The sequence below is a fragment of the Periplaneta americana genome, chromosome 9 (assembly GCF_040183065.1).
Source record: "Periplaneta americana isolate PAMFEO1 chromosome 9, P.americana_PAMFEO1_priV1, whole genome shotgun sequence".
In the NCBI taxonomy this organism is placed as follows: Eukaryota; Metazoa; Arthropoda; class Insecta; order Blattodea; family Blattidae; genus Periplaneta; species Periplaneta americana.
Genome location: NC_091125.1, coordinates 167,726,493 through 167,740,873, shown reverse-complemented (window position 1 = coordinate 167,740,873; position 14,381 = coordinate 167,726,493). Strand labels below are relative to the sequence as shown.

The window sequence follows — 14,381 nt, the reverse complement described above, 5'->3', positions numbered from 1 at the left end:
TCTGATTGGGGGACTATTTTACCTCCAGATAATTTTACCTTAATGGTACTCATTTCATATTGGAGTTAAATGGCAAGTTGTAGCCGATTTAAGTGAACACCATATTTTAACGTTTTGGTGGCTACTTCATTCACACACAACCCCCAGAATGTCTGGAGGACCACACCTGCTGTTGGTCGACGGGTCCATTGGACCTAGCTGGGAGATCTTGTTGATCACCAGCTTTCCCTCCTTAAGTCACTGGAGGACGATTTTAGTGCCATAGCAGGTCAGCACTAGGAACAGAAAAGTAGAAAGAGGATGAAGGAAAAGGAAATGAACACCTAGGCCTCGACTGCTACTTACAGACCTGTTACTAAATCTACGTATTACTCTGTGAAGAGATTTATTAAATCTACATACTTAAGACTTCAACAAACAAAATTTGATAACACAATCCCAAGGGAAAAAATGGAACTCCCTGCATCAAAATCCACAGTTAATTCCCGATTTACCACGAAAATAGTCTGTAGCTGCATTTAGATTGGCAACAGGCCATGATTGTTTGGCCAAACACCTGCATAGAATTGAAATATATCAGTCCCCTAACTGCCCATTGTGCAATTCCAACCAAGAAATGGATTCGGAACACCTCAAAATCTGTGCTTCAGTGGCTGGTCATGATAATATTTTTGAAAAATATTGGAGTGCAAGAGGTCAAATGACTTTATTGTCAAACGCTTGGCATTAGAAAACAATAACAGCAACAACATACAGGGTGTTAAAGAAAGTATCCAATATTTTAGGAAGTGATAGAATGCATCAAAACAATAAAATAATGCCTAATAAACATGGGTCCTACAACACATACTTTCTGAGATCTGAACACTTGTTCATAGGAGGTGCTCAATATGTCCATTCATGGCAATGCACTTCACTGCCCTACAATACAGCAGACTACCAGATAATCATATCGTAGTTGACACCCCTGGCATGGAATACTGATACGTCGCAAGGAATACTCAAAACGAAAGTGTGTTTGCGGATATGAGCGGGGTTCAGCAGAGATGATGATGTGAATTTTCGTAATCAGCATGTGTAGGCTGATGAAAATCCCCATGCAGTTGAAGAAACAAGGCATCAGCACAGATTCTCAATCAGCGTATGGGCAGGTGTTCTTGGCGATAGATTAATAGGGCCATACGTGCTACCACAGAGATTAACTGGGGATCATTATCAGGACTTATTAACGTATTGAAACAAATTTCAAAGAGTGCGTGATTCCTTACGCCGAGGGGCAGAGGAATGCATTGCTATGAATGGATGTAACATTGAGCACCTCCTATGAACAAGTGTTCAGATCTCAGAAAGTATGTGTTGTAGGACCCATATTTATTAGACATTATTTTCTTGTTTTGATCATACTAACACCTCCTAAAATATTGGATCTTACATCCACTCTATATATAATTTATACCTCCAATTGACAACTTAAGAAAAAAAGTTCAGGTCTTAAAATATCTATGCATGAATTAATTTTTTAAAGTATCATGAAATGCCAGGCAAAGCACTTGTCTTTCATACATCCAAAGAGAATTGTAACACCTTCCTTTGTCCAATTTATATCTGCTTTCCTATAATATAAAACTTGTCAATAAAAGGACAAATATAGTAATGATGATTTCCGCCATTTTCTTTGTTTTTTTTTTTTAACTGGTTATTTTATGACACTTTTTCAACTGCTATAGTTATCTAGTGTCTGAGTGAGATGAAGGTGATAATGCCAGCGAAATGAGTCCAGGGTCCAACGCCGAAAGTTACCCAGCATTTGCTCTTATTGGATTGAGGGAAGGCCCCAGAAAAAATCTCAACCAAGTAGCTTGTCCCAACCAGAATTTGAACCCGTTTCAACTCATTTCAGGTCAGGTCAGGAATGCTAATCATTACTTCACAGTGGTGGACTTTTCCTTGCTGCTTCCCAAAATATACATATTGCAAATAACAGAATATTAAAAAACAGCACGATTTGCCACAATGATTACTAGGAGAAATCTGGAACTTCATTTGAAGTATTTGAATTCAGTAAGGCAACATACTTCTTGCATTAAAATTATATCTAGACCTATATGAAGGAACCCATTTCAAACTCAAAGTCATCTTCTCAATTTCTTTTTTCTTTGAAAACTACAAAGAATTAACCAATGAAAGATGTGCTTAATAGTGGCTGAAGAAGGCTCACTGGCAATTTATCTGTATTTGTTTCTTTTCCACTAAAATGGTGTGATGCTTTATGTCTATCTAAGCTTTGAACAGGTGTACACAATTTACAGACTAGTGCCAAAAGTATTTTAGTCTTCTTAATATTTTAATATGAGCAATTGCCGACATTTTCATATATATTTAAGAATAATTTAGGCTTGTATAAAACCTTAGCACAGCCAGTATTAAGCTATGGTAGTGAAGCGTGGACTGTGAAGAATAAAGATGTCAGTAGAATAACAGCAAGTGAGATGAGGTTCATGAGAGTAACAGCCGGATATACTTGCTGGGATCATAAAGAAATGAGGACATAATGCAAGAACTTCAAATAGAACCCATTATACAGTTCATCAGCAAATATCAACTTTAGTGGAAGGGTCATCTCGAACGAATGAATCGATGCAGAATTCCAAAAGCACTGTTTCATTACCATCCGTATGGCAAAAGATCTCTAGGCCGTCCAAAGAAGAGATGAACTGAAAATTCTAGTTTGAGACCGTAACAGGTCACTTGGCCTAATACTTATTAGGATGATGATGATGATGATGATGATGATGATGATGATATAAGAATAATAAAACCAGAGTGAACCAAGTTCACCTTTTTTTTTTAAGAAATAAAATTGTTCACCAGGGTTAATAACTAGTCATTTCATATGTATAACACAATTTAAGTTAGGAAATACCCTAATTATTAAGTCTACTCTGAAATTAATTTAACTTTCCAGAAATTAATTATGAGCCAGGAACTTTAAGACTCGATTTCTCAAGACTATTCCAAACGGACTTGGACCACTCTGATTGTGAACCCCGCATATTATAGTCTATTGTTAGTGATGGCAAATTTTGACAACCATGAAAATTTTATCATGCAGAATATATTACAATTTTTACATGTAGCTGGCCACAGACTGGAAAGTCCGGGGTTCGATCCCAGGTGGTGACATGATTTTTTCTCGTTGCCAAACTTTCAGAACGGCCCCGAGGTTCACTCAGCCTCCTATAAAATTGAGTACCGGGTCTTTCCCGGGGGCGGCCAGAGTGTGGTGCCGACCACACCACCTCATTCTAGTGCAGAGGTCATGGAAAGCATGGGGCTCTACCTCCATGCCCCCCAAGTGCCTTCATGGCATGTTACGGGGATACCTTTACCTCTTTTTTTTTATTATATTATATTATGTTAAAGGTTACATTATGTTATGTGATTACAGTATAATACTTACTGGCTTTTACGGAACCCGGAGGTTCATTGCCGCCCTCACATAAGCCCGCCATTGGTTCCTATCCTGAGCAAGATTAATCCATATCCCACCTCCCTCAAATCCATTTTAATATTATCTTCCCATCTATGTCTCGGCCTTCCTAAAGGTCTTTTTCCCTCCGGCCTCCTAACTAACACTCTATATGCATTTCTGGATTCGCCCATACGTGCTACATGCCCTGCCCATCTCAAACGTCTGGATTTAATGTTCCTAATTATGTCAGGTGAAGAATACAATGCGTGCAGTTCTGCGTTGTGTAACTTTCTCCATTCTCCTGTAACTTCATCCCTCTTAGCCCCAAATATTTTCCTAAGCACCTTATTCTCAAACACCTTTAATCTCTGTTCCTCTCTCAAAGTGAGAGTCCAAGTTTCACAACCATACAGAACAACCGGTAATATAACTGTTTTATAAATTCTAACTTTCAGATTTTTTGACAGCAGACTGGATGATAGAAGCTTCTCAACCGAATTATAACAGGCATTTCCCATATTTATTCTGCGTTTAATTTCCTCCCTTACGATGCTGTATCAACATCTCAGATTATTTAGTGCCTGAATGAAATGAAGGTGATAATGCTGGTCAAATGAGTCCAGGGTCTAGCACTGATAGTTATCCAGCATTTGCTCAAATTGGGTTGAGGGAAAACCCCGGAAAAAACTTCAACCAGATAACTTGCCGCGACTGGGATTCGAACCTGGACCACCTGGTTTTGCGGAACCCGGACCACCTGGTTTTGAGGTCAGACGCGCTAACCATTACTCCACAGGTGTGGCCATTACATAATGTTATGTTACATTATATTTATTATATTATTTTATATTTGAGAATACTGAATCGACGTTTATATTCTAAGATGGAAGGACAGTTGGAAGAAGAGCAGTTTTGCTTCAGGAAGGGAAGAGGTACGAGAGATGCAATTGGACTGCTACGAACAATCAGACAATATTTGTGGACTTAGAAAAGGCGTTTGACAGAGTAGATTGGAATAAACTGATGGGGATCCTAAAGAAAATTGGTGTAGAATTGAAAGAGAGGAAGCTGTCCAGTAATCTTTATATGAAACGAGTCATAGTCAGGATAGGAGAAGAAATGTCAGAAGGAAGTGAAATAGGGAGAAGGGTACATCAAGGATGCCCTTTATCACCTACCCTGTTCAACGTCTACTTGAAGGATTTAGTAAAGAACTGTTTTCAGAACATGGGAGGAGTGATAGTAGAAGGAAGAAGAATAAAGTGCATGGCGTCGTTAGCAGAAGAGGAGATGATACTAAGGAATATGCTAAATGACAGCTGTGAGCAGTATGGAATGAAGATAAATGCAGACAAGACAAAGACCACTGTGACAGGAAGAAAAATAAAGAAGGTAAACTTGCGAATTCTAAATGAGGCAGTAGAGCAAGTGGACAGCTTCAAATACTTGGGGTGTACTATAAGCAGTAACATGAGCTGCTGCCAGGAAGTCAAAAGGAGGATAGCAATGGCCAAGGAAGCTTTTTATAGAAAAAAAAAAAAAAAAGCATCTTGTGCGGACCTCTGGAAAAAGAACTATGGAAGAGACTAGTGAAGTGCTTTGTGTGGAGTGTGACATTGTATGGGGCAGAAACATGGACATTACGATGAAGTGAAGAGGAACAACTAGAAGCATTTGAAATGTGGATATGGAGAAAAATGGAGCGTGTGAAATGGATAGACAGATAAGAAACAAAGCTGTGTTGGAAAGAGTGGATGAAGAAAGAATAATGCTGAAACTGATCAGGAAAGGAACTGGTTGGGTCACTGGCTGAGAAGAAACTGCCTACTGAAGGATACACTAGAAGGAATGGTGAACGGAAGAAGAGTTTGGAGCAGAAGATGTATGTATGTATGTATGTATGTATGTATGTATGTATGTATGTATGTATGTATTTATTCACACTGCAGTGGGTATATACCTGGTGGCAGTGGTAACTAATTATACTCAATAATGACAATAATAAACTTATTAATTAAAAATACAATTAATAATAATACTAATAATTAATACTAACAATAATTAATAATAATAATAATAATAACAACAACAACAGGGAATATACTAAATTAAATGAAACGATCACTTAAAATAACATTTGAAATAAATCTAATTTGTATCTTAAAACTAAGATCGAACTAAAACCCACGAGTATGATATGTTCATATCTGCACAAGTACCTTTCAAATTACACTCATTTCGCTGTCAACTCACTCACTGCACTGGAACTACGACACATTTCACTGATTCTATCCTGATTTCACCAACACTTCAAAACCATTTCACTCTTCAAATACTATGCACTGCCACTATAAACTATAAAGCTTCACTGACAGGAACACGTTTCACTTACACAGCACACTTCACTGACACGACATACTTCTTCACTGATACAACACACTTCACTGACACAACATAATTCTTCACTGATACAACACTTCAATAACAACATATCATTTACACCCTTTAAATACTGTGTATAATTATCGTCTATTAGTAAGGTCCTTAAGCCTATTTTTAAATACATTTTTGGTTGTTGGTAAAGCCTTTAGTAAGTCTGCAGGTAAAGCATTCCAGTCCCTGATAGTACGATTGAGAAAAGAAAACTTTCCAGTGTCCGTCCTCTGCCTTCTTTCCCTCAATTTATATGAGTGGTCGCTCCTTGAAGAGCAATTTGGCGGCTGCAACCTATTTTTATTTCTCTCCAGGCAGGCTCACCTCTGTATGTTTTGAACAGTGCGCATAATCGAATTCGCGTTCTCCTGTCCGTGAGTGTGTCCCATTTTAATGGTGAATTTTTTCGACAACACTTAAGAGCCCATTGTCAGATGATAGACGACATTAAGATATATAAATAATATGCGGAAGGCTGAAAGTAGGAAAGATCAGAGAATGCTGCGTTAGTAGTGAAAGGCCTGCCCTTGGGCAGAACACTGTAAATAAATGAATATTATATTATATATATTATATTTACTTAAACACTTACCCCACTATGACCTGGACTGAAACTTGCACTGAACCTCCGAGTTCTGGGTTGGCTTGCAAAAATGCTGAATGATGAAGTATCTCTGCAAAGACACAAATATCAAATGTTAACTTTCAAAATTTACGTAGATGAACATGTGCACCACTGACACAACACACTCTTTCCTCTCTCTCATTCCACTAACACTCTCCACCTTCCCCTATCATTTGCAATAGTAAAAATTGGCTGACGTGAAGTCTTAAGGGTAGTACAAGTTTCCGATACTGATATAGGAAGGGCTTGGGCTCAGGGGCCTGGCTCTATCAAGACTGAGGTAGGATGACTCACCTGTCAGCATCACATTCACGAATGCCACTTATTGGATTTAGCATACAAAGGGCACTAGGAAAGACTTACAATATAGGGAAATGGTTGGCCAGACACGGCTGGCACCAAAAGGGATGGAAAAGTGGAAAAGGGGGTTGTCCACACCTGTGGAGCAACAGTCAGCACGTCTGGCCACGAAACCAGGTAGCCTGGGTTCGAATCCTGGTCAGGGCAAGTTACCTGGTTGAGGTTTTTTCCGGGGTTTTCCCTCAACCCAATACGAGCAAATGCTGGGTAACTTTCGGTGCTGGACCCCGGACTCATTTCACCGGCATTATCACCTTCATTTCACTCAGACGCTAAATAACCTGAGATGTTGATACAGCGTCGTAAAATAACCCAATAAAAAAAGGGGGGGTTAATAACCGGTCTGGGATGCATTACGACATACCTCTGCTTGCATTCCATGCTAAAAAGTGAAAGTGAAGCATTTTAAAATGTTGGAATGATCGAAAACTGAATTGGGCAATTATCCACTACAATTTCGTTCAATGACTTACACTTAATCAGTACATGAAAGAAATGACTCCTGTGCTGGGTGAAGACTGTCCACTTCGGACAACAATATTTCATTGGCATAGGGAGTGTAAGAAAGAGAGTTCTAAGGTGACTGATATACCGGCAGATAGAGAAGACTCTACATCAGCAGTTCAGATGACCCTGTATTATTGTTTCAATGTAGGAAAAGGTGCTACATTCTCTTTCTGAAGAGCAAATGACACGTCATGTAAAATGGCGCCGGAAAATGCTGAAGATATTTTAAAATGTGATGTTACAGAACATAAAAGCATCATCACAGGTGACAAAACATGGATTTTATTATTATGACGTTCCAACCATGGCCCAAAACCGAGTGTGGGTATTGGAAGATGAGAGTGCAGCAGTGGCTATGAGGAAGTCCAGGTTCTTCACTTCACGGAGCAAATTGTATTCGAAACACCATGTTATTGTTAGTGACTGGTAAATCCGGCCCAGTAACAAATTTCACCCACTCCACTTCTAACAGTCCGCACACTGTCAACAAACACGTGACAAACAGAGGTAGAGGGTAGAGAAGAGACTGCCCTGCTACTGCTACTGCTGATAAAGAAAACATTTTACTCACCGGTGAATCCTAATGGTGTTGCTTCAATTGTTAGCCTCAGAAACCGTTTTAGCTGTATTTGATAACAGCCATCCCATTAACTGAGCACATTAACCTGTTCAAATATTTTGTTTACTATTACATATTACTTGCTTATTTTCTGTTACAAAAAAGGGCGCTATATGAACGGTTGGATACACTTAGATAAATCACACGAGAAATGCCGAAATTCAAACATTATCCAAAATGACATATTGCAAGAAAGGGACGAATTCACATTGCATATTTCTGACAACAAGATCAGAAGGAAAATAAGTTTCAAAAGATTTCTAAGACCCTGGTAAATTACTACGTACATTACTTCGCCGAAATTAACTATTTCATCAAACATTTGTGACAGGTGGTAATTAAAACATTATTGGAATCTTAGGACTGCAGTGTCCTAAATGTAAAATATCAATTAGCAAATACACATTAAAGCGATCTGAGAGTATTCTGAAAATGACTATAACTACATCTAAATAGTAAATACTAGTTCGCTATTATGTAGTTTAATTAGTAACGGGAAAACTTTATGCCAATCCAGTTGCAATCCTTTCAACAGCTGTAAATGAATTAACATACTCCTTTAATAAATTGCGAGTTACTCACACTCTTCAGTAATTTCAAAATTGTTTCGATAAGCTAACTGCAAATTAAAAGGAAGTGCCAGCCAGCATATAAATAATACTTTTAAGAAGTCGCGTTGTGAAAGTAGCTAGCAATAAATTTTCACAAGAAAGAAGTGTAGGGTCTGCAGTTACGACAATGTGTGCTTCCCAACTAGGCAGTCCGAGGTTCCATTCCTGACGTGGGGTGAAATTTATCTCTATGCCACAGGACTCGGTAGGTCTTGCACTTGTCCTGTAACGTCTCCACGATGGTCCTGTATTGTGAGAGATATGCCATCCCCTACATCTCGTTGGCTTGTTGAGTCGGTTAAGGCGGAGATAAAACAAGACAAAGAAAGAAGTTGTGTAGAAGACCTGCCGAAGGATAGCGAGACTCCCTCAAATCATTAAGAAATGGACAAAGGGCTAAAGTAACGAAGAAGTTCATTACGCGTCATCATCAGTAATTATCAAATCAGGCTTGGCATTGAAATCAGGTTCCCGCTTTCAAACTAGGCAGAGGGAGTCGGATGTTAACACCAAATGAGTAAGTCCAAGGCGACATTTATTATAACTAAAAACTTGAAACAATTATAAAGAAGAACACATTAACTAAACTAAATTGTTATAACAAAAACTAAAGCGCCAATAATATATTACAGAACGCGAAAGCGAAAGATCACCATACCAAATGTTTTCAATACGTACAACACGCAGGCAGGCAAGACTGAGGACCTGACCACCTGACAACCATATACTGACTGACAAACTCTCGCTACTGAAGCGTGTGATGGGTGGGGAGCAATTTTCACCCCTAACTTCTCCAAGTTCTAGGGTCGGATTTACCAGTCACTAACAGTAAGTAGTACAGTAAGGTGTGCTTGCCTCAACTCATTCAGGGGCTCAAGAACCTTTGCCGAAGATCATGGCTCAACATTGGCTACTGCACCATAATGCACCTGTTCACAGAGTTAATCTCACATCAATTTTTTGCAAAACCAGGGCTGATTGTGCTTAATCATCCTCCATACAGCACTGACCTTGGACTCTTCCCAGAGGCGAAGATGAAGTACAAGGGTACACTTTTAGACTGGATGAGAAGTTCCTGGCAATACGGGATGAAAAATGTACAAAACTGCCAGAAGAGAAATGACAGAGTTGGTTCAGTCACTGATTTAGATGAATGGACAAGTGTATTTGAGTGTGGTGGAAATTATTGTGAAAAGTACAATGATACTGAAAAACTTTCTTACTGCCCTTTGTATGTAGGGCACACAATGGACCAAAGTAAGCATAAGTGCAAGGACCAGCTCTCGAGAAGTCACCAGCCTTATTTCACAGACCATAACAATGCTTTGTCATAAACTCTTTAAAGAAACTTTATGAATAGCCCATTTACACAGAATTCTTAAGATAAATTGCTGTACACAGATGAAAGGACTGATGGTACCCATGCCAAAAAACAAGTTTTCCAGTATCAAGATAATAAAATCGTGTATTACCGGAAAATCTCAAAGCAGATACTTTGCAGCATCGCAATCCTTTCCCCTTATAGGCTACTTCGTATAATGAGAAAATAAAAATGAAGAGAGAAACTCTGAAATAAAACAGGTTGGCACTTAAAGTTTAATGCAAAATATACAATTTTGCGGATTTTCGTAAATTACGGTACAAAATTAAGAAATAAGATAGGCTAAATTAAATTAATTCTTTGAAACATAATTGAGGAGGGTTTTTGCAAAAGTCGATAGATGCAGAAATCAAGATTTTACAGAAATTACACTAAGTGACAGGATCTATCGAGTTTTGAAAAAACCTGGAAGGTTTGGTAGTCTCTACACACAGTATGAATCAAGTTCTGGTAAATCTGATTTCATAGATCGATTCCGGAGGTAGAAAACATACGATATACATATGTAACTCATTTTCGAAAATTTCTGCATCTATCGATTTTTGCAAAAACGCTCCTCAATTGAAAATAAACATGTACTGTAAATGGTACGTGGTTAATTCTTTACAAGAAGTGAATAAAATGGGACAATTTTTCTTTAATTATTGTAGCCTTCAGTAAGGTCTATATACACTGGTAAATACGTGGTTTTATGCACCAAGGCTCTACCAACTGAGCTACCCAGGAACTCTACCAGACCCCGACTCAATTTCTCCCTTTATATCCACAGACCTCAAAGTGGGCTGACAACTGTCAAGCAACCAACATTGAGTGCACACAAACTCTGTGAGGCTTGAATTGTAGTTTTCTGTTAACGAACCATTACTAACTGCTGGATAGAAGAGGAAGAAGAAGAAGAAGAAGAAGAAGAAGAAGAAGAAGAAGAAGAAGAAGACCATGGAGAGGAATGTGAGGCCTGGAGATGTTCAACATAAGAGCTCTCTGGTGACGAAGAGTGGGATGGGCTGGAGTCATGATGATGATGATGAAGATGATAATGATGATGACGATGATGATAATAATTTAACTTTACTGATCTTGAAGCCCTGGCTGAGAATCAGTCATTGTCTTCTCTGTCGCTCTCACACACACACTTTGGCAAATATTGACTTGTGCTGCATTCGCTGAAAGTTGACATTTGTGGATTCACTTCTTTAATACTCCTCTGACTTTTATTTTTCCAATTTTTGCTACAATAACCTTCATTATTTTCATTTTCTCGCGACACACCAGTTGAAAATGGCTGGTGTAGTGGATAAAGCATCTGACTTTGGATCGAAGGGTTGATGGTTCGAGTCAGAGAGAGAGAGAGAGAGAGAGAGAGGAAGAGAAGAAATGAGAGAATTGCAGAGAAAGAAGAAGAATAGCCTAAAGAAGAGAGAAAGAAAACTAAAGAAAGAGAGAACAGAAATGAGGCTTTTAAGCAAGTGACATCCAGTAATGAAATTTTTAATCTAACAACTGATTCTTTTATTTCCTCACAGAAGCGCTGTCCTTCTATGCCCAAGGTTGCGGGTTCGATCCCGGGCCAGGTCAATGGCATTTAAGTGTGCTTAAATGCGACAGGCTCATGTCAGTAGATTTACTGGCTCCTGCGGGACAAAATTCCAGCACATCCAGCGACGCTGATATAACCTCTGCAGTTGCAAGGATCGTTAAATAAAACACAACATTTAACATCCTCACAGAAGGCACTACTCCCCACTCTAACCCCCCCCCCTCCTCTTTCCTCAACACCCAAATGCTTCCTGTGGTAGGGAAACAGTGATTCACTTCTACATTTTATATTGATGAAACAAAGAGTCTGTACAGGATTTCATTTTGAATAAAACTTACTTAAGAACAAGACCATCCAGTTGTATGTAGAAAAACAATACATGTGAATGATGTGAATTATCAATGTACCAATATCATATAAGATGGACAGCACTTCCAGCAGCTACTGTGAGGAGGGTGAGTACCGAAAGTTATTAACAGGACTATAAAAATTTTAAGCTGGCTCATCAGCCTAGCAAAAGTTTTACTTGTCATCATGGTCGAACTACTGAAGAGCAGTTTAAAAAATCAGAATTTCTTTCGCTTGTCACAGAAGAGCAGACTTCCCCGATTATTAATGTAACAGAGTATGTAAGGTTTAATCTGGCAAAACGTCGTGAGTGCACAGATACAAGTAGTGGTGGTAGCCAACAGAAACACAGGGGACATTTACTGTGGCAAAAACTTAATTTATACATATGATAAAGGCCAAAAAAAAAAAAAAAAAAAAAAAAAAAAAACAAGAACCACAAGAATAATGTAATAAACGAATGATACTACAGTCATTTGTTCTTACTACTACATCATTTTGACAACATAATTATGTTGCCTGAAGGCAGCGTGCAATATAGGCCTACAACTATAATCTGATGTAAACCCATGGCCATGGTCAATAAAAACCTATAAACATGACTAACATATTTTGATTACATGTTCATGAGGCCTAGTCATTAAGAGAAAAGGTATAAAACGCATGCCAAAATAATACACTGAACATGGCCGAAAATAGAAGTGGCGGTGTAAACTCAGTCGTATATTAAGGTAGGCCTACAGGTAATATTCAAAATCTTAGAAAGACATCTATAAAAACACAGTGTCTGGTTACAGAAATAAAACTCTTCTACTGTAAAATACGGAATTAGTACCGGTAGGCCTATTCTATTTATTTTACTTATTGCAACAAAGTTGAATTTGTGCAAAAATGTTATGTTCTAAGCCTAAATGTATAACCAAATCTAATTTCATTTTACATACTAAATAGTACTTTCGTGAAACATAGCTAGGCCTATAGTATTATCATGACCAATGCGACACTTTTGGAGCTCATTGAATCAGCCTATTTCATACAACATTACCTTAAGAGTAACAAGAATGAATGATTAAAATAACATTTAAAACTAATGAGATACAGGCCTATAGTCCGTAGATTACACAAACTGGAAATTACTCATAGAGGGAGGCAATATACAGCCTATAAATTGCTACTAAATCTAAACCAAATCCCAACTCATACGAGTACTTCAGACATATAACATATCAAGCACACAGCACTGGAGAAAATTAACAGCTCAAATTTGTACGGAAGATGTCAATCATCATGACAACTCTCTGTGACACCGACTTCAAATAAAAATTACCTTGTTGATGATGATGTGGATGCTGTTGTCATGGTTGTATTGAGTTCGTTTATCATTGGAGCACTACTAGAGCGTTTCAAACTCACGGGTGAATCAACATCCATGATGATCAGTGAATATTTTCACTTAAACTGATATTGATGGTACGGACAAAAGCACATACACCAAAGTTCATACAAATTCTTCTGTCCAACATTTGATTAAATACGGTATCACTTTTTCTAAAAAAAAATAGTACGAACAAAATCTACATTTACAAATAAATTATGTAACTATATATAATTATAAATTAATGTATTATATATCGATTATTTACATTTATTGTTAAATTTTTAGCACTTTTATGTGCATAACTCAACCCGACCAACCCTGGGAACCGCTGGAAACTGTTACGAATGTTGTGAAGTTAGACACTATGTAAAAGTAACCAGAGTGTATCGAAACTTGGAGAAATCGATTTTACCATATCAGTTTACTAAAATATTCTTAGTATACGTAGAAACCACGAAAGCGCTGTAAACACAATCTTAAATTTATTCACCAATTTATATATCATAAATGTAGAGACATTCAATATATCGGAGCTATGTAAGTCTATCCAAGTGCAACGTGGACTGCAATAAAATGGAAGTGTAAGAGGTCATATTGACCTTTGTACTATGTTATCAAATTGTGGTGGCATAAACTGATGTATTGTAGGCCCTACTACAGTATTTTTTGCGTGTATAAGACGCACATTTTTTAAACTAAATTATTGATTCAAATATTGGGATGCGTCCTGCACTCTAGATAATTAAAAGTATGCTAGAGGCCTACTTTACAAAAATTTATGGTGAATGTTACTTATGTCCCGCCCACTATATGAGACATAGGCCAGTTTTACACTAATTCTAAACATATTTAGTATAACTTGTTGCTTGTGTTGAGTTTCTCCTAGTATGAATCTGGAAGATGCCAGATTTAGACCTAGGCAACCTAGGTAGTTGTCTAGGGCGGCAGTTTCCAGGGGAGCGGCATTTTCTCTCTCTTCCTTTTTTTTATCTTTCATTTTCGTTTTACAGTGAAATTTATTTTTGCAGCACTTCTTGGTAAATCATTTCTGAAGTTTATTCTTGAACACCTAATGGAAGTCGGATAATGTATTGTTATCACATTGTTGTG

General features: G+C 37.9%; 1 protein-coding gene across 2 annotated transcripts in view; it reads right to left on the bottom strand.

The window, feature by feature from the left end:
• LOC138706709 (PPP2R1A-PPP2R2A-interacting phosphatase regulator 1) overlaps nucleotides 1-13,629 on the bottom strand; it is a 37,351-nt gene extending 23,722 nt beyond the window's left edge. For both annotated transcript variants that reach the window (XM_069836309.1, XM_069836310.1), the window contains exons 1-2: nucleotides 13,221-13,629; nucleotides 6,498-6,579 (exon numbers count right to left, since the gene is read on the bottom strand). In XM_069836309.1, coding sequence (XP_069692410.1) covers nucleotides 6,498-6,579; nucleotides 13,221-13,324 — 186 coding nt within the window. In that variant the 5' untranslated portion in view covers nucleotides 13,325-13,629. The remainder of the gene's footprint in view (nucleotides 1-6,497; nucleotides 6,580-13,220) is intronic.
• Between the last annotated feature and the right edge of the window lie 752 nt (nucleotides 13,630-14,381).